Here is a 22,846-nt window from a genome sequence, read left to right on the forward strand (position 1 = left end):
GCGCGCGCCCGCCCGCACCGCCTCCCGCACGGGAGGCTCCCGGCGCGGGGGACCCGCTGCCCGGGACCCCCGCACCCCGCGCCGGACCCGCACCGCTCCCGCCTCGGACCGCGTTCGGCCCTCGCCCCTCCGCCTCTCCCTGTGCGCCCGCCCGCACTTCTCCCAGCTGCCGCCCGCCCGCCTGCGGCCGACACGGAGCGGTGCCGCCAACCAGAATTTTTTTTTCTCCCTAACTTCTATCCAACTTCCAGGAGGCCGCTCCGCGAGGGGGTGGGGAGGGGCGGCCGCACTCGCCTTTACCCCGGCCCGAAACGGGGCATCGGCCTGGGACACCCCCCCTCCGATCGGCCCCCTCCCGCGCTTTTTCCCGGTCCCGCAGTTACGCGCCGTGGGTCTGTGAAACTGGCTCATGAAAGGGACGGGACCTTTGGGGAAATACTTTTTATTAGATGAAATGGGTGAAGGGAGGGGGGCACTGCCAAGAAAACAGCGTCAAGAACTATAAATACAGGAAAACTTTTGTCTCTAACTCCGTAGTAACATCTGAGTAAACATGAAGCACTTCCGAGCCTGTAATCAAGGAGCACGTCGTTCCTCGTCAGAAAAGTATGCATTTTCTACCTGAATCCATGCAGAGAGGAGGCCACCTCCATTGTAAAACTGGGGTTCGTAACTAGTTAGCAAATACGCCTCCACCGAAACAGTGATACAGCGTATTCACGTGTCGCTTGCAGGGATCCACAATCAAGTAGGCAAAAGTCTGTTCGTGGCTTTTGCTTGAAGGGTAACACAGGCCATTAGCATCCTGCGAGGAAGTAAAAAAAAAAGAAAAAACAAAGCAGTATTAGGGACAATATGGATACCCATGAGAAAATTAAGAAAATCTGAATGAAACTGATAATTTGTTCCAATTGATAGTTTATTGCATAGCAAAACAGAACAAATACACCGTAGTTTATTAAAACAGCATTATGTCTCCATGAGAATCCCAACACTACAAAATGCACAGTAGTTCTAGCTGAATGTTTCAAATAACCTTGAGGTAAATGTGATATTAATATAAAATGTAAAAATAAACATGTAAGAATGTGTTTACACAATTAGAGCCCAAAATACAAATGATTAAATTTACAACAGCCCCATCATGTTTCCTGTGAAAGAGAAAAAAATTATAGACTCTACATTAACACATAAAACTGTTCCATCGTTATAATTTTTTTTCATTTAACATTTGCCAATGCATCTGTTCAGGTTCAAATATTTGCATTTAAGCAAAACCCGTAGTACAGCTCTTTTTAACAATTTAGGACTGTTATTGAAAACATTTTGTGTGCCAGTCCTCAGAAAGGGTTTGAAGGGAGTCTAGGCACCTAGCTCCAAAATACTCATTCTGAAAAAACACTTTCAGCTGACAATCAGCACAGGAAATGGGCTCTTCAGTTTAACATCCTACGTCTGCACATGTCAATAAAAGCTTCAGTGTTGACAGAGCAGCATAGTTTGACACATACTTCAAACCCAGTAGGGATCCAGAAGCTAGATGGGGGGGATTTTTGAAGAGTTGATTTTTTTTTATTCAGGCAACGTAGTAATTTTACATCTGAAAGATCAATAAATACTTAGGGACACCTCTTTTCTTTTAAAACACGTAACAGTTCCCTCCTGCTCCCCAACACCTTTATGCAAGAGTTGAAGAGATGTAAGTTCTGTTCCACTTTTTTGCCTGAGGGAAATTGCTATATTGCATATATTGCCCATTTTGTCCAGGAAAATTTTAAACTCCCAGAGTATTCCAGATTAGGGTCACACATCTCACATTCTTTTGTTGAAGCTGTCTTCCTTTGCATAAAATAATCCATCTCAGTGGTTAAGGCAGGTTAGAAGGAAAAGTTTTGGGTCCCTGTTTCTGCTCCAAGGACCATTTGTGAATTTTATCCATTAGCTGTTACTGGCACTCCATTTTCTCCTGCTATTTCAAAGAGGATGAACCCCCTACTAGATGTTCTGGTGTCTTCCTTTGGGGGATTATTCAAACTCCTGAACCTTAAGTTAAGCTGAGCACCACCATAAAAGCACTGTTTAAGACAGGTAGAGGTTTGATAATGTTTATTCACAGCATTTTCCAATGGTAGTCAAATGCCACAAGCTAAAAATAGTATTCTATTTTTAGGCCAACGCAGCATACAAGCTCTGTAGCTCCAATTGTAAGATGCCTAGCTCTCTTCAGGTGTTTTTTAGGGATACATATGTAACAAACACTGGACTCTCATCTGCAAGTAAGGGGAGAAAGTTTTAAGATTTTACAGTGCTCATCATAATGCCTTTGGAGTTTGATCCAAAAATAACCTAAGCTCATGCACAGAACTGAAGAAAAAAAAGTAAGAGAAGACCAGCATGAAGATCTGATTGCTAGCTAAAATCTTTTCCCATTGCTACCAAGGATCCCACTCCTGCACTCCTTATGGAATCAACCGATGCCAGTTGACGTTTTGGCTGTTTAAAGGCAGTGTTAGCCCACTAAAAATTTTTGCAACAAGAACAAAAACTAATTAAGTTCTGGTGATAAGGCATTTCAAGAAACTCCAGAATATACCAAACTTGGTATGAGGAAAATAATAAATATAACTTAATTAGATGAAAAGGGGTTTAAAATTTATTTTAATTAGTAAAAGAGGTCATAAAAACCCTAAAATACTTGAGCACAAAGACTCTGAAATTTACATTCATGCATGTACACAAATTAAGAACCATACCAATTCCATCTGCAGTGTGGACTTTGGTTCAGACATCCAGGGGGTGTAATGATTGATTTATTGATGTACTGTATTTTTTCTTTGTAGCAACACAGATAATCAGCTGATGATTTAAGAATACATATGCACAGCATAATACAGAAATAAAAATACTGCTGAACATTCTCAAAACAGCATAATTTAATCAAGTTTTTTTAAAAAATACTTCTTGAATAAATTCTGCATTATGCTGATTTCTAACACTGCCACAGTTTGGGTTCAGGTAAAGAAAGTTCAAAAATATCAGTGAGCATCCCAATACTTTAGCTGTAACAGTGTTTCATTATATGCAAAGCCTCAAAGCTTTCAAGGGTATTTGGAGTTCAAGAGAGTACTTTGTCACAAGATCTAAAATTATTTCTCTTGTGGTGCCCAGGTCTATGTCTATCAGGTTTTGATGCTAAACATCACAGCTGCTAATCACAGCTCTACAGACATTTATAACTACACCTTAATACCTTGAACTATTTACATCTCTAATAGTGTGCTTTTTTAGATATTGTTTCCAAAACAAGGGCTTCTTAGCCACATCTTAAAAACCAAACAAAGAGGAAAGGACGGTGTCGGGATGGTGTTATGTAAAGTTCTTAATTCCTCATTTCATTTATACTAGTGCAAATACACATGTATATTTATTTGTTCATTTGTTAATCCATCTTGCAAAAATGTGTGTTCTTCTAACTTCTTGTCTGCAGAAGTCACTTTAACCAGAACAGCTTTTTAAAAGTTGTTTATTTATTTATTTATTTATTTATATCAGGCTAAGAGGATAAGTCCCCTTCTTCCAGATACAAAACAAGAAAATATGGCTTAAAAACTGTCAGCTCAGCATAAGGATTATAATAACACACTCTACAGTTACTTTGCAAATGAACTCAAACTAAATCTATTGCAGAAATGTAGTTATCTCCTTGAGAGAAACTTTTCATCACAAGCATAAGACATTTGTGCTCCAGTAAGTGTCCTTCCTGTAAGTGCTGACTTGAATAGTTTTGATCCACACAGCCATCAAACAGTCTAGACATACTGTTTAAGCCTTTCTGTATTCCAAGAGAAAATTCTTCAGGATGTTTTTTAATACAAACCATAATTTCAGAATTCTTCACCTCACAAATTTTCAGAATGCACAACAATGCCCAATTTCCCTCCAAGGCTACAAAGAGGATAGCCTGCTCTGCATTTACACTGAATTTTCTTCTGTCCATACACATTTTTGTTTACAAAAAGTTCCTTTTTTTCTTCCCTAGTGGTATTTAATGTATGTCTAAGACAGTTAGGGGAACTCTTTAATGTCACCCATCTGCCTAAACGTAGAAATTCACAAAGTTCACATCAATGCACTTGATTCAGAGGTGGGTAAAAATAGTAATAATAGAAGAACATTAAGTTATCAGGGGTTTGGTTTTTTATTTTATTTTTATTACAGTCTGCAACCTAGTAGAAAGATAAATTTTAATACACCCAAAAAGTGTTTATTTTTGAAAGTCTTTATGAATCATATACAGTACTTAAAGGTGATGACCCACAGATGAACAACTGGGTTATTGGCAACCTACAGGGAAGTTTGTGCAGTCTGAAATGACATCAGTTACTGCTGTTGAAAGGGGGCACATTATCTGACATTTAATTATTACATATTCTGGTTACTCAAGAAGAATTTGAAGTAGTTAATTCTACTGTAACAGATAACAGATATGCTGAAACTGGTAAACGTGCAGCCAGTTCTCAAACTTATCTTGATGGTAAATACATGATTTTGCAAGGGAAACAAAGAGGAATGAGACTTGACAAGGGAGGGCAAAAGAGGTTAGCAGTCATGCCCAGCCTTTTCGTATACTACACTTCCTTGCAGTCTCTAGAGAAACAGATGCAATGCAAGCTATTCAGAAAGCTCTAGCAACATTTCTGAAAACAGAATATATGAAGTCAAGAGTGCATTCTTAATCCTTACTGCTATCTCAAGTTTTATTATTATCTAAGCCCAGAATTACTCAGATCTTTTTTTTTCCCATAAACTAGTTTCTGGATGACTATTATAACTTCAACTGTAATCCAGTAAGCCTATTTTTAGTGAGCTACCAAACAAAACTTTAGTTAGAAGTTACTGATGAAGAATTAGTGTAGAGGACAAGAAAGCAGGATGAGATCAGAGAGAGAGTTCGTGAATAAAAAAATGACAACTATGGGAAAATAACCCATTATAATGGAATATTATGTTTTCTTTGTCTTAATTTCAATTCATTATTTTCATGCTGTGCATGCAACTTCCAGTAAAATCCTGTATCAAAACATTATTAATACTTACATATGCAGACACTCTGAAGACTGTAGAAATAATACATATTTCTTTTGTTTCAGGATTCTTTTGAACACTGAAATACAGGGGAATAATATGTACTTATTATACACTGTAAGTACTGATGATTAGAATCTTTCATTTATTAAATACATTTTAAACACTGAGTCCTCACTCAAATTTTATGAAGGTCAAATTCATAGTTAAAATCAACTTAAGTCATATTGACCATGGAAGGGTATGTGGCCATTGCTAGATAACGTGGCTATTATGACATTTTACTGAAAAATATTGAGTATATCTAGTCTGAAACTGACTTGGTTTTAGACATAGAATCACAGAATCACAGAATATGCCATGTTGGAAGGGACCCACAGGGATCATTAAGTCCAACTCTTAACCCTGCACAGGACCATCCCCAAGAGTCACACCATGTGACTGAGAGTGTCATCCAAATATTTCTTGAACTCTGTCATGCTTGGGGCTGTGACTACTTCCCTGGGGAGCCTGTTCCAGTGCCTAAGCATCCTCTGGGTGAAGAACCTTTTTCTAATATCCAACGTAAACCTCCCCTGAGACAACTTCAGGCCATTCCCTTGGGTCCTGTCACTGGTCACCACAGAGAAGAGATCAGTGCTTGCCCTTCCTCTTCCCCTCATGAGGAAGTTGTAGACTGTGATGAGGTCTCCCCTCAGTCTCCTCTTCTCCAGGCTGAACAGACCAAGTGACCTCAGCCGTTCCTCATACGGCTTCCCCTCAAGGTCCTTCACCATCTTTGTTGCCCTCCTTTGGACACTCTCTAAGAGCTTAATATCTTTCCTATATTGTGGTGCCCAAAACTGCACACAATATGAGTGAGGCCAGTGCAGAGCAGTGTGGGACAATCCCCTCCCTCGACCGGCTGGTGATGCTTTGCCTCATGCCCCCCAGGACACAGTTGGCCCTCCTGGCTACCAGGGCACTGCTGACTCATGTTCAACTTGCCATCGACCCGGACCTCCAGGTCCCTTTCTGTGGCACTGCTTTCCAGCATCTCATTCCCCAGTCTGTACGTACATACAGGGTTGCCCTGTCTCAGGTGCAAAACCCAGCACTTTCCCTTATTGAACTTCATATGGTTGGTGACTGCCCAGTCCTCTAATTTGTCAAGGTCGTTCTGCAGGGCCTCCCTGACTTTGAGGGAGTCAACAGCTCCTTTGAATTTTGTGTCATCTGCAAACCTGCTTAGCATCCCTTCCAGTCTTGTGTCCAAGTCATTTATGAAGAGGTTGAAGAACACAGGGCCCAAAATGCAGCCCTGCGGAACCCCACTACTTTTCACAGTTTTCAGCTAATAAATCACAGCAATATTACCCAGACGTTGATGACTCCAGTATAGTTTGCATTTTGATAGCTATGAAAAATTATGCAGCTAAATATTTTGTAAAAATCTTTTCACATATTCTTTGAGATAAGAAACCTGCAAAGTGAAATGCATCTTAGTACAGACCACAAGAAATAGCAGCAGTACTGGTGAAGAAAGGCAGTCTTTAGCTCATTTTTAACTAGTATGTATAGTTTAGGATCATTTTTCTTCCGTTGGAATTTTGTATACATAGTCAGCTATGCAATTTAGGATGGGATTAGTTCCGAATTTTTATATTTCTAGTCTGTGTTATGAAGACTTCTATTTCTTTCATTACAAAAACCACTGAGATATCATTGTGAAGAATCCAGGCATATCAACATATTTTCAATTTACATATTATCAACATAATTTCAATTACGTATTTTTAATTTGTTATTTTTCCTCAGCTCTGCTTTAAGTGATGTTTACATTTCTTCAGAAATTAGATCATGTAACTGCTATTAACTTATCTAATTTTGCAGGTTCCTATTTACATTAACTCACTATGGAATAGTTGAGGCTTATAACTTCCATACTTACACACTTCCAAGAAATGCATAGTTCAATACCTGCCTTGTCACAAACAGATTCTATCCCTGGGAAAGGTCCCAATACAGACAAGTTACTAGAATGTATGTTAAACACAGGCCAGTGAAATCACCACACCAGGTCCAAGCTGTGACAGCAGTCCCCTATTACCAGTGCTTCGGCAAAGCTTTTTTTTATAAGAGCAAGTGAATCTCAAATCAACCAACATCACCTTTGTTGATTCAATCTCTCCAGCCAATAAAAGAAATTGACTCTGCAATTAACTGACCGCCTGTGGAGTACTTTGTCATGTTTGAACCCATACTGTGAAGATCATCTTCCTTGTGGTGAGTCAGTAACAAGGCTTTCTCAGAATCTTTTGTTGCATCTGATATGTTGATATACTCAACAGTGGATTGAAAAGCATTGCTGAAATTGGTACTGACCCCAGCTGTCTGCCTTCCCAGCCCTTCAGGGATGACTGTCCCTCGTAGGGACAGCTCAGCTTCTGAATCACCGCAGTTTACAGACCAGCATATTAAGACAAACTAACACAGATGTCAGTTTATACTGCTAATACAGCTAATATACTAGGCTGGAAACTACAGCATTTCAGAAACTGTTTAACCATCTCTGTGGAAAGAGTGATAACTTTCAGAACAAGATATAGAGAGTTAGTGGGGTTATCGCTTTCTACCATATATTACCACCCCCAAAAGCTACAGTTCTAAGTTACTCTGTCTTCAGATTCTTCTCTGAAAATAAGACTACCACTTTCTGGTTTCATATATCTAGGATACCAAAGTAAGAGGTGACAAAGAATAAGTTTTTCTATTTATTCCATTGCCTTGAGAAATTTTCCCCTTGTGGTTAGCTTCCTGTAAGTAATTTTTCAGAATGAGTGTTTATTTCTAGCACTTTGGTTATTTTTCTAAGGCAAAAAATTGTGTCTGTGAAAATCAGATAGATTCTTCATTTGTTGACTTGAAAGAAACCAGGACATTTGCCCCATTTCTTTTTTTTTTCCCCTAAAAGGTTTTAGAAAAAGCCATGTCGTCTTCTTGAAGAGGACAGTATTAATAGCCCCATGTTCTTGCGAATTGTTAACGTCTAAACTATTCATTGAATGTGGTAGTTCATCACTTTATTGTGCATCTATTCTATTTTTATGAAGAGAAAACATCTTCATGGTTTCTCAATACACTTTGGGATTTATTCATACCCTAACCTTACCAGCAGTATTTTATTAGGCTCTCCAAACAATAAAAGAACAACTTAATGCCTTCACATACATTCATTCATTATGGGAGAAAGGGCATGGAGATGGAGATGAAGCAAGGAGAAGAAAACACTGACTACAAGATACCACTGACTACCAAGCTGTCACCACCATCGACAGACACTGTCAGAAAAATCTAGGGTTAAGTAGAGAAGACAAGATTTATCAACAAAGATTCATGGACTTTATTTTAATTAACAAATTTTTGTTGTGTAAGTATATTCTTTAACCAAATCAAAATACTACAAGAAATTTTGAAATCATTTAGGTTACACAGGATATGACACTAAACACTAGAATTTTGGATGGATTCAACTGGTCACAGACTATTTATGATTGGATTAGTAACAGACTACAAGTTGTGCATTAATTCATTAGTAAGAAAATATCACTTTTTTTGCAAAGAAGAAAATATCTGCCATTTAATAATTGTATCTGGAAGTCCCTAGCTGTGCTTGTAAAATATCTAGATCTCCTAATTTCAAAAAGATTATTGCATTTTCTCATAATAAAGCTATACACATGGAAATGCTTTAATAAAATGAAATCTCAAACCTTTTGATACTATTTGGAATGCCAGTGCCTTGGAGTTAGAACTTAAGAAAGTCCAGAAAAAACCGTTGCAATAAAGATAAGTAAGGAAAAGCTCATAGGCCTGCTGCTCCTAGCAGTAAAGACACTTTTGTGTAACTCTTCATGCCAAGGCTCTTTTCCATAAGGAATAGTGTTACAAGACTGAACAGTGGTAGTTTATACCTCTATAAGCTTATTGTTATTGGTCTGAGTTCATCTGTGGCAGCTAATTTTTCAATGCACATCACCTAGCAGCTAATAATTATTTTAGTATCCATTTGTTTTTTACCAAGCCTTCTTAGCCTTCAAATATAAAAATTCAAAATTAAACCTTAAGGAGAGTACAGTTTACAGAATTTTTAATACCACAAAAGGTTTTTAATATCACTTTACAAGAGTAGAAAGTATCCAATGCGACCATAATCCAAGATGAAAAGAAACCAGACAGAGGATAGCAGTCTAAAAAAGAATTTAAAGGACAGTTAGTATTCAACAGGAATTTGAAGGTCATCTCATTGGGAAACAGAATTTAAGCAATTACTACTGTCATTAGCAGTTGTTTACTGAAAATAAAAGGCTATGAGCAGGTAATTTTCATTGCATTATTTTCTGGTGAATTTGTACAAAAATGAAGTAACACGGGCCTAGCATGGACTAGAAATTAGAAATTAAGTCAAGACTGTCATTAGTGGTCATCTTCACAGCCTTTTTCTCTCTTAAGATGGTGGAAATAAAACAGCAGCATCATCTTGGTAACCTGGGGACAGGGAGAAATAAGACCAAAAAAAAGACAACTGTGATTGTGAAGGGGGAGGGAAGGTCTGAAAAGTCAAGATCAAAAACTTCTCTCATGATAGTGACAGGGAAGTTAATATCAAAGGACAAAGAAAAAAGATTGAGTTAAATTTTAAATTTCTTTTTCAACTGGTATTGAGTGTTAACACCAGCTCCTCTGGCAGTGAGAAACCAGTAGACATTTATAGGCACAGAAATGGAGAGACACATGGTACATAAATACTGAAGATCAGTTATCTCACATGAACTGAGTAGATGTATTTCAAAACTTCAGAGGATAGAAAGCAATCTGCCAACTGAGAAAAAAAAAAAGACCAAAACCAAACAGCAGAGGAATGGATCTCAAAATATTTTCTCCTAATATTGTATAAAGGACAGAAGTAGCACACAAGAGGAAAATCACAGAAATATATAAAGGATCAATAGGGTGAGGATACAGAAAAAGTAAACCTTGAAAGCAGGATGAAACTGGGGGAAGATCTTGGCAGATGCTTTTCTTTGTTTTAAGTAACAAGACCTACTTGACACCCTTATCAAATTTTACAGCATAAAAAGGAAAAAGAATGGGAAGATGTTTAAGGAGATAGGAAGGTAAAGAAAATGAGTGGCTTAGAACAGAACTTGAACATGTTTAGGATAAAACAATTCAACAGCAAAGGGAAGCAGTAAAGGGAAGGAACTGATTGGATTTGCACTTTGTCCTAGATCAGTTCAACAACACAAGAGCAGAAACAGCTGCAGGCAATGCAGAGTCAACTAAGGCCCAGGATTAAAGTAACAAGCAACTTGATTCAAGTGCAGAGTGAGCAATTTAAAAGAAAAGGGAGGGTAGTGTTGAACACTGATGGATGCTTTTTCTGTCACATCCAGTACTTCTGAAGAACCCACTTGATTTCCATCTATATATGATATGAAAATACAAAAATTAATCATACTAATAAAAAATTTAGTAATATCTTTGACAATCTCTATATTCCTATTGCTTAACTAGGAATGAGTCTGCATAACCTATAACTACATTCCATATCCCACTAACCAGGGAATAAGAAGTTTTGTCCATCGGAGAAGTCAGCACATGGATATATCAAAACAAAATTGCCTTTTTATTCTGAATTTGAATGTCTGATCAACCACCCTTAATTTCAAGGAAAAGAAACCCTCACATAAAATTCCAAACAATTCTATACACCACACCTGGTAAAAAATGTATGTTAGTCCACTGTGTCATGTTAACAGCCAGATTCTATCACCCTTAGCATTACACTGTGAGAAGTGTATTTGCCGAATTAGGAAGGTCAAAATCCAAGTGTATTACAAAAAAATTAAAAAAAAAAATCAGCAGGAATAAAATATATACAGAAATAAAATTTTCAACTAATTATTTCAATTTCTAAATTCTAAATCAAAAGCAGTCCAATGGAAAGTAGTCTAAAACTACACAGCCAAGACTTAATTGTTGATATTTTATCAGTGACAGTGGGAATACAATCTGTTTCCAGTACCATGACATGTTTTCAATAGATGATTGCAAAAAAAAAAGGATCTTTAAAATGGCAGTGAATTATAAACCATCAATGTCCATAAATGTTATATAAAAAGAGTTCTTATGTGGGACAGATATGATTAAAATTGCATATATTTTGCCACTGAACTAATACTGTTGTTACATGCTATTTTGATGGTTGAAGCCAAATAAGCTTACAGGTGGGTTAAATAACAGCCCCATTTTTGAAGCAGCAGTGCACAATAAATTTACACAAATCGACACAAAGTATCTATGCACAGTACATACATACACGGTTGTATAAAACAGAATAACACTTACCTCACCAAGTCTTTATAAAAAGCTTTCGTAGTTTCTAAGTATGGGTCAACTACATCTTCAAACTGGCAAAGAGTTCCTCCGATGCAAAAATGCTTAAAAAGACAGAACAGAAATTCCTCGCGATCCAATTGACTGAATAAGTCATAATGGTCAGAATCCTCCAGAAGCAAGACCTTGTAGAACAAGAAAAAAACAAGGAAGTCAAATTGATAAAAATTGCTTATTTGAGATTCAGTTTATAAACAATGCAACTACTTTGCTGCATGGCACACAGAAATTATGCCCATATAAAATATAGGAACTAGGGATGGAAATACCTATTTCTCTATAAATCCTTTTTCCAGTGATGCAATTATGTTCAAAATTCTTACATAAAATGTAAATCAGAATCACTGTCAGACTTGTGCCCAAACTTGTTGTTTCACTGATTAATTATTTGTCATGCTAGTGAAACAATCAATAATCTGAAAACAATCTAACTATATTTGGTGTGTGAATCACCACCAAACAGTTAGGTTTTGGTAACTTTGCCAACACTTGCATTTTCACTCTTAGATTGACACAGTTATTTCATATTTGTAAAAGAATCCTGAGGACCTCCCAGAGGAGATCACTTAAACTCACATCATGCTTTATTGCAGACTCCAGTGAGCCTTAATCTGTAGGCTGGATTAACCAGACATGCTCTCCAGCTGCCTCTGTGTGTCTCACCTGCCTTTTGCTGAGATATTATGTGAACACAGAGGACTTGCTAAATTAGTCCCAACACTGCACACTGTAAATGTGGACAGGACAATCCCAATGGCTACGAGACATTTGAGTCATGTCAGCCAAACTGCAGATGCCAGCCCAGGCAAAGTGGTCAAAGCTAGACATGAGCCTACTGCTCTCTGGCCCTCTTTATAATACAGCCTGACTAAAAAGGGGTCAGGGCAACAACTGTTCTGGATGGTCACTTCATATATATCCCAACCCCCTTCTTGGCTGAAGCAAGAGGAGACATGGTAGGCAGGAAAGAAACATGGAGCCTCGTAGCTGAGGGCCACCCTCTGACATCAGGAGACAGTTTGGTGCCCCCTACAGTCTTCTGTCTTAGATCCCTGACTAATTTAATTTGAAGTTTTGATGTCATTCCTGGAAGACTTTGACTGTTATTCTTTCTGCTGTCTTACTACGAGTAGGAATCCCATTTGTTTCAAACCAATGTGAAAACCTCAATTTGCAAATGCTGACACACACATCCCTTCCATGGGAAGGAAAATGGGAAGACATTGAAACCCCAATGATTTCTAATTTTAAATGTTGCCTCTAACTTTCCTACATACAATATACTTATTTTTCAGAAAATATTTCACATTTACCCAGCTTATAAATAAATACACAGTATTTTGAACTGCTAGGCTACAAACCACATCTGAAATTTAAACATGAGCTTGAGTTCTCACCTTTTCCCAGAACTTTACAAGACAGACCAGTATTTCAGGCCACATCCTGTAACCAGTGTCACTGGTTCAAATACATTGCCTTCAAAGGATTTGCCAAGTGCAAATGAGTGCAACTCTATAATTATTAAGTACTTATGCTGATTATATATACAAGGAAGAGCAAAATCCAGTTCTCCCACACTATGCTTTGCTAATGCTAAACAAACTAAAGTTTAAAAAATTGGTTTAGCTTAGTTTATGAAGTCAAAAGAAACACAATAAAGACATACATTGATTAAAAAGGTGCCACTGCTAGACTCTTTTCCAGAATAATCTGCTTTCTGACACCTTCACTACAGTATAACAAAGTTTTTACATTGCAGGCCTGTTCAGGAGTTATATTTAGTCCCCTTCCAGTGTTACACTGAAAAATAATTTCCTTTTCCATAGTTTCCTCTTCATTTTAGTGAAAATTTATGAAGATGACTTTCTTTAAATGTCTTCACCTATGACATGGTCAACACCCCTGGCCAAGAAGGCTTCAGGATGTAGCTATCAAATACATTCAATTTCATCAGCTACCTGGAAGGCTGGGTGAACCTACAACTCCGAATATCACAGAACCTTCCCTTTGCTCTCCTAAGCAAATGAGTATCTGCATTTCCCCACAGACACCCCCAAGTACTGACTACTTGAGACACAGGTGGGCAGAAGGTTTTCCCTTTTTCTCCCAAATAAGAAGGAATGAGGGTCCACCTGAAAAACAGTCCCTGCTTTCACACATTTAGGCAATGTACTGCCTCAGTTGTTTCTAAAACATGGCTATCAATGTGTCCTTATGGTACCTAACAGAGTATGAAAAATTATAATAAATTATTCATTACTATACTGACCTTCCTTAATTCATCAGAGATAAGAATATCATCATAATAGTCATCGTAACATTTCACAATATCTCCAGTTTCTCTAACAACTCCTTCACAGTACAGCCGATCAAAAAATGACATGGAAATCTGTGTACAAGGTACCACTGCAGCTTCAATTTTTGTCACTTTAGAACCTGGAATATATAGGAAGCTGGTTGCATGTTTCATATGCTTTAAAAAAACACAGATTGCATAATTATGACTCAATCACACAGACCCTCAAAAAAGCCAAAGAAAGGTAAGAAAAAAACAAGTGTAAAGAAAACATTAAATTCATCTGAATACCGCCTTCCATTAAGGCTCATGTGTTTGCTCCCTCTGTCGGTAAATACTATCAACCGAAACTAGGAATAGATGGAACACTGTGAACCCAACATCATGTTAGATCACACCCTTAGAAAAATCATATTCTACAGCTTAACCCTTAAAGAATCTAAGGACAGCTGCCAAATTTGGCATGATGAAGTACAAAAGTCAACAGCTGCTAACAGCACCCCACCATGTAAAAACCAAAATGAACACAGCCCCAACAAATTTTTTATTTGTTAAGTTTTATATCTGAACTTTTTGAAAAGCTTTATTAACCAGCTATTTCAGAAAATGAAAAAGGTACTCTCAATGTTTCCCATATGAATCTGAAGTATTATCTCTGTAATCATTAAATGCAGGGTATATTTTTCTATATTTTTTTCCCTCTGCTTGCAAGTCATCCAAGGCCAGTCCTGTTGCTCATAGACATCTGAACCATTTGAGACTGCCCATTTTCCCTAATGAGGTATCAGTCTAGAAGGGCACATCTCTATATACAGTGTTACATCTACAAATCTGTATGCACGGTGTTGGATAACTTATGGCACCTTAAATAGCATTAAACCCCACGTTTGAGAAGCTTTAGACTCAGTCCAGTTCTGTGTGCTCTCTACAGTCCAAGTGTTCAGAACATATTCTCTATCCATCTCGTAAGTCCACCTGAACACCCTGCAAAGTGCTTCTGAACAGGAGAGGGGAGGAGTGCATGAGTGAGATGCAACACAAGGGCAGTGTGTCTGAGCAGACAGAATATTCACAGCATTCCAGCTGTCCATGAGTTTACTCCTATCTATTCTCCTCTGCAGGTTCCCTTCATTGGAGACTGGTCAACAACATCACAGTATCAAAAGGCTTTTTACCATACAATTAAAGATAAAATTTAGTTGTGTCCTGACAAACTGACCTAAAGGATCACTAAGGACTACTATTTGGGAAATGTCCAGATTTCCCTCTAGATGACAGTATTTCAGGAAAAGAAACATGCCAAAAAGGGGTGTATGAACCAGGATGCTTCCAAGAGCACCTACCATTTCATTTTGACCCTCATCTTTGCAAGCATAGCATAACCTAAAATTTCTCTTGCCCACACAGTTCCAGAAAGCCCTTGGGATTTCTGCCATATACTTACATGGAGACTATTTATTCATAGGTTAAGTAGGACTGGCATTTTAATATCTAAACCCAGGTAAACTGTACCACTTACCTGATCAACACTAGGAAAAAAATTAAAGAGAAGTTACAAGTTGATGGCTTGAAAATGTGCCTACTTGAGCTAAAATACTGACACGAAATTTTATAATTATTTTACCAGACCAATGTGATGTAAAGAAAATCAGCTATAGACATTTAACTGCTTGGCTTCACGTCTACAGATTATGAAAAAGAGTACCTTTTATTAAAGAAAAAAAGTTTAAGACATTCTCCTACCTGACCACATAGTGACTATCAAACAATAATGAAATTATGTAACCAAAAACACAAGTCAGAGAAAAACATTAATTACAGCCTCACAACCTAAGAAAAAAACCAAACTGATTTATATTTACTTATTCATCCTTCCTCCCACCCCCTCACTTCCAGCTTCTCTAACTTTTAATTATCCAGCTTCCTTTCACAGGGATAGAATTTTTATTTTATAAGGGATTTAATATGAGCCAAATCAGCCCTTAACAGGCTGATTTTGTAGATACCTATGAATTAAAAACTGAGTCAACTAATAAAAATCAGACGTTAAATGACTTGAGAACAATGAAAAATCTTACATTTTCCCAGTTATTGAGCTAAAAGTATAAGAAATTGAGCTATTTATAGGCCTCAAATTGTAAAGATTTTTCTGAAAAAAGATTTTATGAAAACTTTGATCAGGTAAAAAAAATCCAGAGCTTTGTAATCTATTCAGTAATTCAGAAAACTGAACTATAAATGGAAAAGTTTAAATACACTGGAAGCTCCTAGTCTCCATTTGAGAGGTAAGATTTGAAACTGGAGATTTCAAATTTCCTGGAAAAGAGTGACTAGTTTTAATAATGCTATAAAAGTGAGCAATAAAATAGGAAGAAGAAATGCCTTGACAACTCTGCAAGTGGAAAACAAAGAGATGAGAAGTCCTGAAGTCGTTTAAGCGTCTTATAACAGCCAGCTCTGGAGTATCTATAAAGTGTTGCCAATACACTTTTAAATGAACATCCTGCATATCTAGTAGGGGGCAGACAAACCCTGGACTAGGTATATTTAGAATTCCTCCAAAATCTAAGACGGTTTTTTACGTCAGAAAAACATCTTGCAATTTACTATTTACAAAACAAGTTATATATACTGCAACTTCAGTGCTTAGAATTAAAAATAGGCTATTTCAAAAGTAAAAGGTGTAGGTTGATGATTTATAGGTTCAAATGACATCTACATTCTGTTTGCAAGTTATAACCTATAACTGTAGTCTAAAATATTGCTGATTTAAGATTATAATTCAGATTTTAAAATGCCATTCCAAAGATAGAAATCGTTGAAGCTTCAAGTACGTATGGGAACTCAAGAATCTTTTTTTAGGCAAATACTAAATTTTTATTTACACAAAAAGACCATAACCCTACCCCTTTGAAGATAAGTTTTCAAGTGTTAATTGAGCCTAAGCAGATACGGTCCTGCCTCCCCAAGACTGCTGACAGGTGGAAGGCCAGCAATGTGTCCAAGGAAAAACTACTATTTAGTTCTCACTGCAGCTATTTCAAACACACAAGACTCAAGACATAAATTGGTATGCATCAAATTTGTTCCTTTAGCTGCTTCTATTTTTGAAATATCAGAGTAACCCATGAAGAGGTGGCTTAAAGAACATGTCAGAACTATCAGGTACTGTGCCATGCAGCCAGGAGGAGGGGAAAAATATCCCTACTACAAGAGGCAAAAAGTGTGGTGTGAGAATAGGACAGTAAGTATCTTTCTGATCAGATCAAGCAGACTAGAGATTGTCCTTGTGTATAATTTAACTAAAATGCTTTATTTCAAGCAATGTTAAAGCTGGAGTCCTTGAGGCAATGTATAATTATGGATTCTACCAGGAAAAAATACATTCTTAGTGAAAAGGTGCAAGGGGACTACATCCTCAAAAAAGACAAAGTTATTATGAAAACAAACACTACTGTTATATTGATGATTTATATAATGCTGATCATATTTATGTGGGTCCATAAATACTTGCTGCTCAAGCTCATGGAGGAGAGGAGAAGGGAAGTTTCTAAGGATCTATCTAGACCTGACTTATATTGTGCATCCAAACTATTCCCCTCTGAAAAAAAACCCTAACATTTTTTGTTTGCAAGAGAATAAATACTGTATCTGAATCAACCTAGATTATGTAATTTTTCCTGAGATATTCTAAAAAGCAAAATAAGCCCATTTCCAGCATTTTTTTAGGAACAGGAATGTGTTTTTAAAAGAGTTACTCCACAGTGATAAGTAAATGATAAATCTGCATTAATATATCAGCATGTCTGAAGAAGAAAATACTAGAAGATGATTTTTACCTCCTCCCACTCACAGTAAATTCTTACTATATTTTCAAAAAATGCACATGAAGACTAAGTATAGAAAAATGAGCCAACATTCCTCACCAAAAATAGGCAAAGAATGGGAAGATGAAATTTTAAGAGCAAATGGGGTATACCAGCTGTTCAGGATTTAGAAAGGGAACCCTTCCAGTCCTTAGAACAAAATGCACTACTTCTGTGCAGAGGAAGACTGAGCAGAATTGGGAGTTAAGCTGAGATACTTGGCAAGTGACCCTCCACTCTTAACATAAGGTATGTAACCTACTGACCTTCACTGCAGGGACTGGCAAGTCGTAGGCTAGACAGATAGCCTAAAAAAATTCTTGCCTAAAGCAGAAAAAGGTTTACCCAAGAGTTTGAAATATATCTATTTTTTTTTCTGCTTGCCAGAGTGAGAAAGAGGTACCTGAAGGGGTACTTGAGATATTTTTTGCATCTTTTTATTTCAATTGTTTTAACAGTTGGCTGTAGTGTTTGGAAAATGGATTTTAACTGAACAAAAGGGTGGCAATGTCTAGTGTCATTGTACAGAGTGGGAAAAATCTATGCCAATTTCAGAGAGCTGAAATGGAAAAGTTAGAAAATTCCCAAAGCTCCATTAAATATTTACACACAGTAAAGTATTTGCAGACAAACCAAAAGAAATGAGGACTTCCCACTACCCCCTTTTAAAATATTCTTATTATGGAAAACCGTTTTGGCAATATCAGAGATCACATTATGCACAAAATCTCACTACATTATCACATGCAATTGCTGTGAAATTTTATGTGTCATTTACACAATGAAAAACACATTTCAAAGTGGTGCCATAAATTTGCTATTTGATTTTAGCCTTTCTGCTTTAGTGTCTCATCTATATCTACAGACATAACTACAGATGAGTGTTTTAAGTAGTTTCTGATATGGCAACAAACTAGAAGTCAACCTCATGGCATGACTGCACCTGGAGCGACCTACGACATGGGGCTCTTCTGCGCCTTGATCACCTCTGTTGTGCAGACAGCAGATTTACACGAGCTCAGAGGTGTGCTCTACCTAATCTGCTCCTCTCTCAACTTTAATTTGTAACAGAGCAATACTCTCAGATCTGTCCAGTAAGGTTGTTTCATCTATAGAAGAATGCCTTCCTCCAAACATTATCTGAATAATTAATGCAGTTGATTTTGTCTGGATACGTGGTCAGGTCAACCGGATGTCACAGACCATTCCGAAACAGTTCTAGGTGCTTGGTTTACGAATGATGCAGGGATCAAGGGAAAAAAAAGAGTAAAATGTGACAATTTAGTAGCAGACAAGACACAAATCTTTTCTTTTAGTAAAAAAGTCATTCTTTAAGGTATTTGAACCAGGTGAGAATACACATATATGAACTGTCGTTATTAGAAAATGGCAAATTAGAGCAAAATAGTTACAACACAGACTTTTTTAGTTAAGACAAATTTATTCTAAATTTACCCAATGTAGTCCACTGTCCTGAAGCTGACAGCAACTTTAAACTGGAGTTCACGTTTTGATCATTAAAAAATGCCTACAATATTCAAATAAGAGCATACCAGTTAATGAAATGAAACATAAAATCATCATTTATAGTGGCTTGAATATTTTCAAAGCAAATTATAAGGCTCCAATTCCAATAGTAGATTCTGTATGATCTTTCAGTTTGGATGCCACCAAATCCATGCTTTTGTAACTTAGTGTAGCCAGTGTCTTTTATACATTCAAGATATCTTCAGTGCAGTATTAAAGTTTTACAGTAAAGCACTTTTAGTCCAGGAATACACAAAAAAGCTGTATGAAATTCTCGGAGGTACAGAAAATCGAGGAAGAGGTGAGACAGTTCTATTTCTTTATGCAATGTCGTCGAAGTTAAAAATTAAATGCTAAGTAGGATTTTAAAATTTGCACTTTTCAAATAAATTCAAAGCTCGGAGAAGTGTAGAGACACAAAAATTATTAAACAGATACAGAAGAGATCTGTAAGTTATTGATAGTGTGGAGAAGATGTTCCACATTAAGATTTGAAGTATTCAATCTTATTATCACTTAAGAAAGGAGACATGCATAGAAATGTTGGTAGCTGGGAAGTTTAAATGATAGATAAGGCAACTGAGAAAACCACACTTACATACGTGTATACAAGTAGTGTGAATAATCATTGAAGGAGCTGATATGAAAATGATGGATTTTTCAGTCTCTGCATCACCAAATCTCTTTACCACCCCTCTGGGATACAGAGAGATCAGACAATATAATGTAATGGTCCTTTTTCGCCCCAATTACTTCACAGCTATTCAGATTTCATCCATTCATAGTGATATCTTTACATTTTTAATTCAAAAGATTCAAGCATTGAGAAGGCAAATGAGTATTTTGAAAACTTCAATAATTTGAGGTTCAATAAATTGAAATTTTTATCAGTGGAAGATGAAATATTGGTGCATTTCTGTGTGAATTTCTTTAAAATACAAAGAGGCTAAATTCTTTATCCAGGATAACAATATAAAGTAGACATACAATAAATTAAAACCACAAGTTCTTTTGGTTTTTTTTTTTTCTGTCTGCAAATAGATGCACAGATTTGATTTTGCAGACAAGAGAAGTGAAGGACACAAAATCAGTATGAGACTTGAGTCTCAAAAAAGCTGAAAGTTCAAACTTCCAGTATAAAGCAATGGTATCCATTAATTTTCAAAAAATTGTATCTCCAGATATGTGGTGCACATGCACATCTAATTGCACAGTGTAGTTACTGTGACAAAGCCATAGCAGCTGAGAGCAAGGGTACCACCTGTGTGTATACTGTTTAAAGTCTCACCCTGGGTGGACTTCCCAATATTAAATGCTGTGGCCAAGATCAGCTCCAGTTCAGATTTCCATTCTCAGGAAACCTGAATGACTAAGTTGTTCCCTCTTATAGCAGAGTAACACTACTACAGACTAAAATATTTTTACTGGACAATACAGTTTAACTCACAAAGTAGGACTTGAGCACCACACCTATTTTCAAAGAGACAGTGAGCAGGCCAATAGCATGCAACACTGGTACTGTGTTTCCTGTTATGCAGTTTTCCATTAGCTATAATTTCATGGGAGGAAAAAAAAGTCAATTTAAAATACAAAGGACCTAGAACTACCATAACAAATTCATCCTTTTGATAGGGCTTAAACTGCTGGTCAAAACCGAATGCTTGTGCTGTGATCCTGCCTTGCATGGACCTGAAATGGAAAAATGAGATTAAATATTCTGCAGACATAGTAAGAACTCATTCACTCTGCAAATTTATTACGTTAACCACATAAAGTCCTATTCTGACCAATAATTGTAGGGGTTTGTTTGGTTTGGTTTTGCTTTTCATTCTCAGTTACAGGAGCTTCCCATCCCCTCTCCCCCCCCACTTTGGAGGGCTCAGGCTGCATCAGAGCAACGCTGCAAAGCTGAAACAGATCTTGGCTCACTCTGGAAGGCGAGGACAGATGCCTCGCACCTCAGAAGGAGTGGTTTGCGTGCCTGGAAAATATCAAGAAGACTTCAGATTAAGAAGAGGCGAAATAAACGGGGGGAGAAATTCAGAAAGAAAAAAGGAAAATAGAGAGACACGGATCCGCCGCCCCCGGAGCGGGAGCCCTGAGGGCGAGGTGAGGACTCCAGCCCTCAGCACCGCCTGCCTGTTCCCCGCCGCCCGCCGCTCCCTGCCGCCCCTCGCCAGACGCCTCTCGCAGCGGGCTTTCCCCCTCCCACCATTTGAGGAGGCGATCCTCGATGTCCCTGTCCTGCAGGCAAGAGAAGGATTTCTGTGACAGGGCCCGGAACACGAAGCCCGCCCCGCCGCGCCGACCGCCGGCCGACATCTTCCCGCAGCCTGGCGGTTGCCGTGGAGACGGCGCCGCTCCGGCGCAGAGCTCGATCCCGCTCACAAGCGTTCCGCCACCCGCGAGGGGCCCCGGACACTGCCGTCCCCCTTTTCTTTGGCTTTTACCTATAAAATACCCTAAGTCAACACCAGCCTTCTCCCCCCTCCCTTCTGTTCCTGTCTTTGCGCCAGGAAAGACTTGCCAAGGGAGAGCCCAACAGGCAGGGGCGGGGGCTGCCATTGCTGCCTCTGCCAAAGCCACCCCAGTAACGTGAGACCAAAACCTATTAGGAAAAGCCCAAAGTTATGCATTATGAACCTCTTATGAATCAGCGTTCCTTCTTGCTTCCCAGGATGCTGCGCCGCTTGGGAATAGCAGAGCCGTGCTTTTGAACTCTTCCCAGTCGAAATTAAAGGAGAGCATATTCTTACTTGAGGAAAATATTTCTTAAAGTCTAGTAAAGCAAGGAACACCTTGCAAAGACTGGGAAATTTCCTGGCCTTTGCAGGGAAAACAGTGAGAGTTTAAGGTTGCTGCACATCTCATGCTATATCCTTCAGCAGCTCACCCCCTCCAAAACCCGCCCTTGCTTTACTGCAGATTTCCAAAAAATGGCATTTTCCCATTAACCTACTACTCAGGCTGAACAGAAGCCCCATTTCTAAGGAAAAAAAGAAAAAACAGAATAGAGAGAAACACAGACCCACCATCACCAGAGCAGGAACCTTGAGGGCTTGCTGACGACTCCAGCCCTCAGCACCCTCCGCCTGTTCCCCCGCCACCTCTAGGAGTAGTTCTGTTGGTTTCTAATAAAAAAAAATTAATCACATTCGATTTGATTAGAAAGCAGAAGAGGAAGGTGCAGCATGCCACGACAGCGGGGAGCCAAGATGAAACTGCTGCCACACACCCCCTGGTCTCATTGCCCTCTAAAAGATGTCCCACAGATTTAGTTTGTAAGACATGTTCATCAAACAGGCTTGTACCAAAGGAATCCAGAAGAAATTGATATAATAACCCTATTAAGGAGCCCTGTTTTAACATAGTTTCAGTAGAATTCATTGGTCACTACATCATGGCTGGGCTTCGCGAACAAAGATTTGGGAAGGGCTCTACCCATGTTTGTTGCAAGCGTGTTGGTGGCTAAAAAGAGATAGGCACGTCTGGTTGCAAAAGGCACAGCAGAAAGACTCTTTAGATGGTATATTCTGCAAGGCACGATTCTTTCTGCATTGTCTTTTCTCCTCAAGGGTGATCTTGCATGCGTTCTCAAAAGCATCAGCAGCGTTATAGATGGTGTGTCTCCAGA

The 22,846-nt window shown here is 38.2% G+C and overlaps 1 protein-coding gene across 2 annotated transcripts; it reads right to left on the reverse strand.

Annotated features, from left to right (window-relative positions):
• Positions 1-426: 426 nt before the first annotated feature.
• Positions 427-21,568, reverse strand: CFAP300 (cilia and flagella associated protein 300). Of its 2 annotated transcripts, XM_032680031.1 has the most exons (7): positions 21,425-21,568; positions 20,820-20,901; positions 19,141-19,213; positions 13,793-13,959; positions 11,476-11,648; positions 5,098-5,164; positions 427-805 (listed from the first exon to the last, which is right to left on the reverse strand). In XM_032680031.1, the coding sequence occupies exons 1-7, from the start codon at positions 21,532-21,534 to the stop codon at positions 674-676; spliced, it is 804 nt and encodes a 267-aa protein (XP_032535922.1). In that variant the 5' UTR covers positions 21,535-21,568; the 3' UTR covers positions 427-673. The 2 variants fall into 2 exon arrangements, with proteins under 2 accessions (XP_032535922.1, XP_032535924.1); XM_032680033.1 differs by lacking the exon at positions 5,098-5,164 and having other exon boundaries at positions 21,425-21,559.
• Between the last annotated feature and the right edge of the window lie 1,278 nt (positions 21,569-22,846).

Source organism: Chiroxiphia lanceolata, chromosome 2, assembly GCF_009829145.1.
Source record: "Chiroxiphia lanceolata isolate bChiLan1 chromosome 2, bChiLan1.pri, whole genome shotgun sequence".
NCBI lineage: Eukaryota > Metazoa > Chordata > Aves > Passeriformes > Pipridae > Chiroxiphia > Chiroxiphia lanceolata.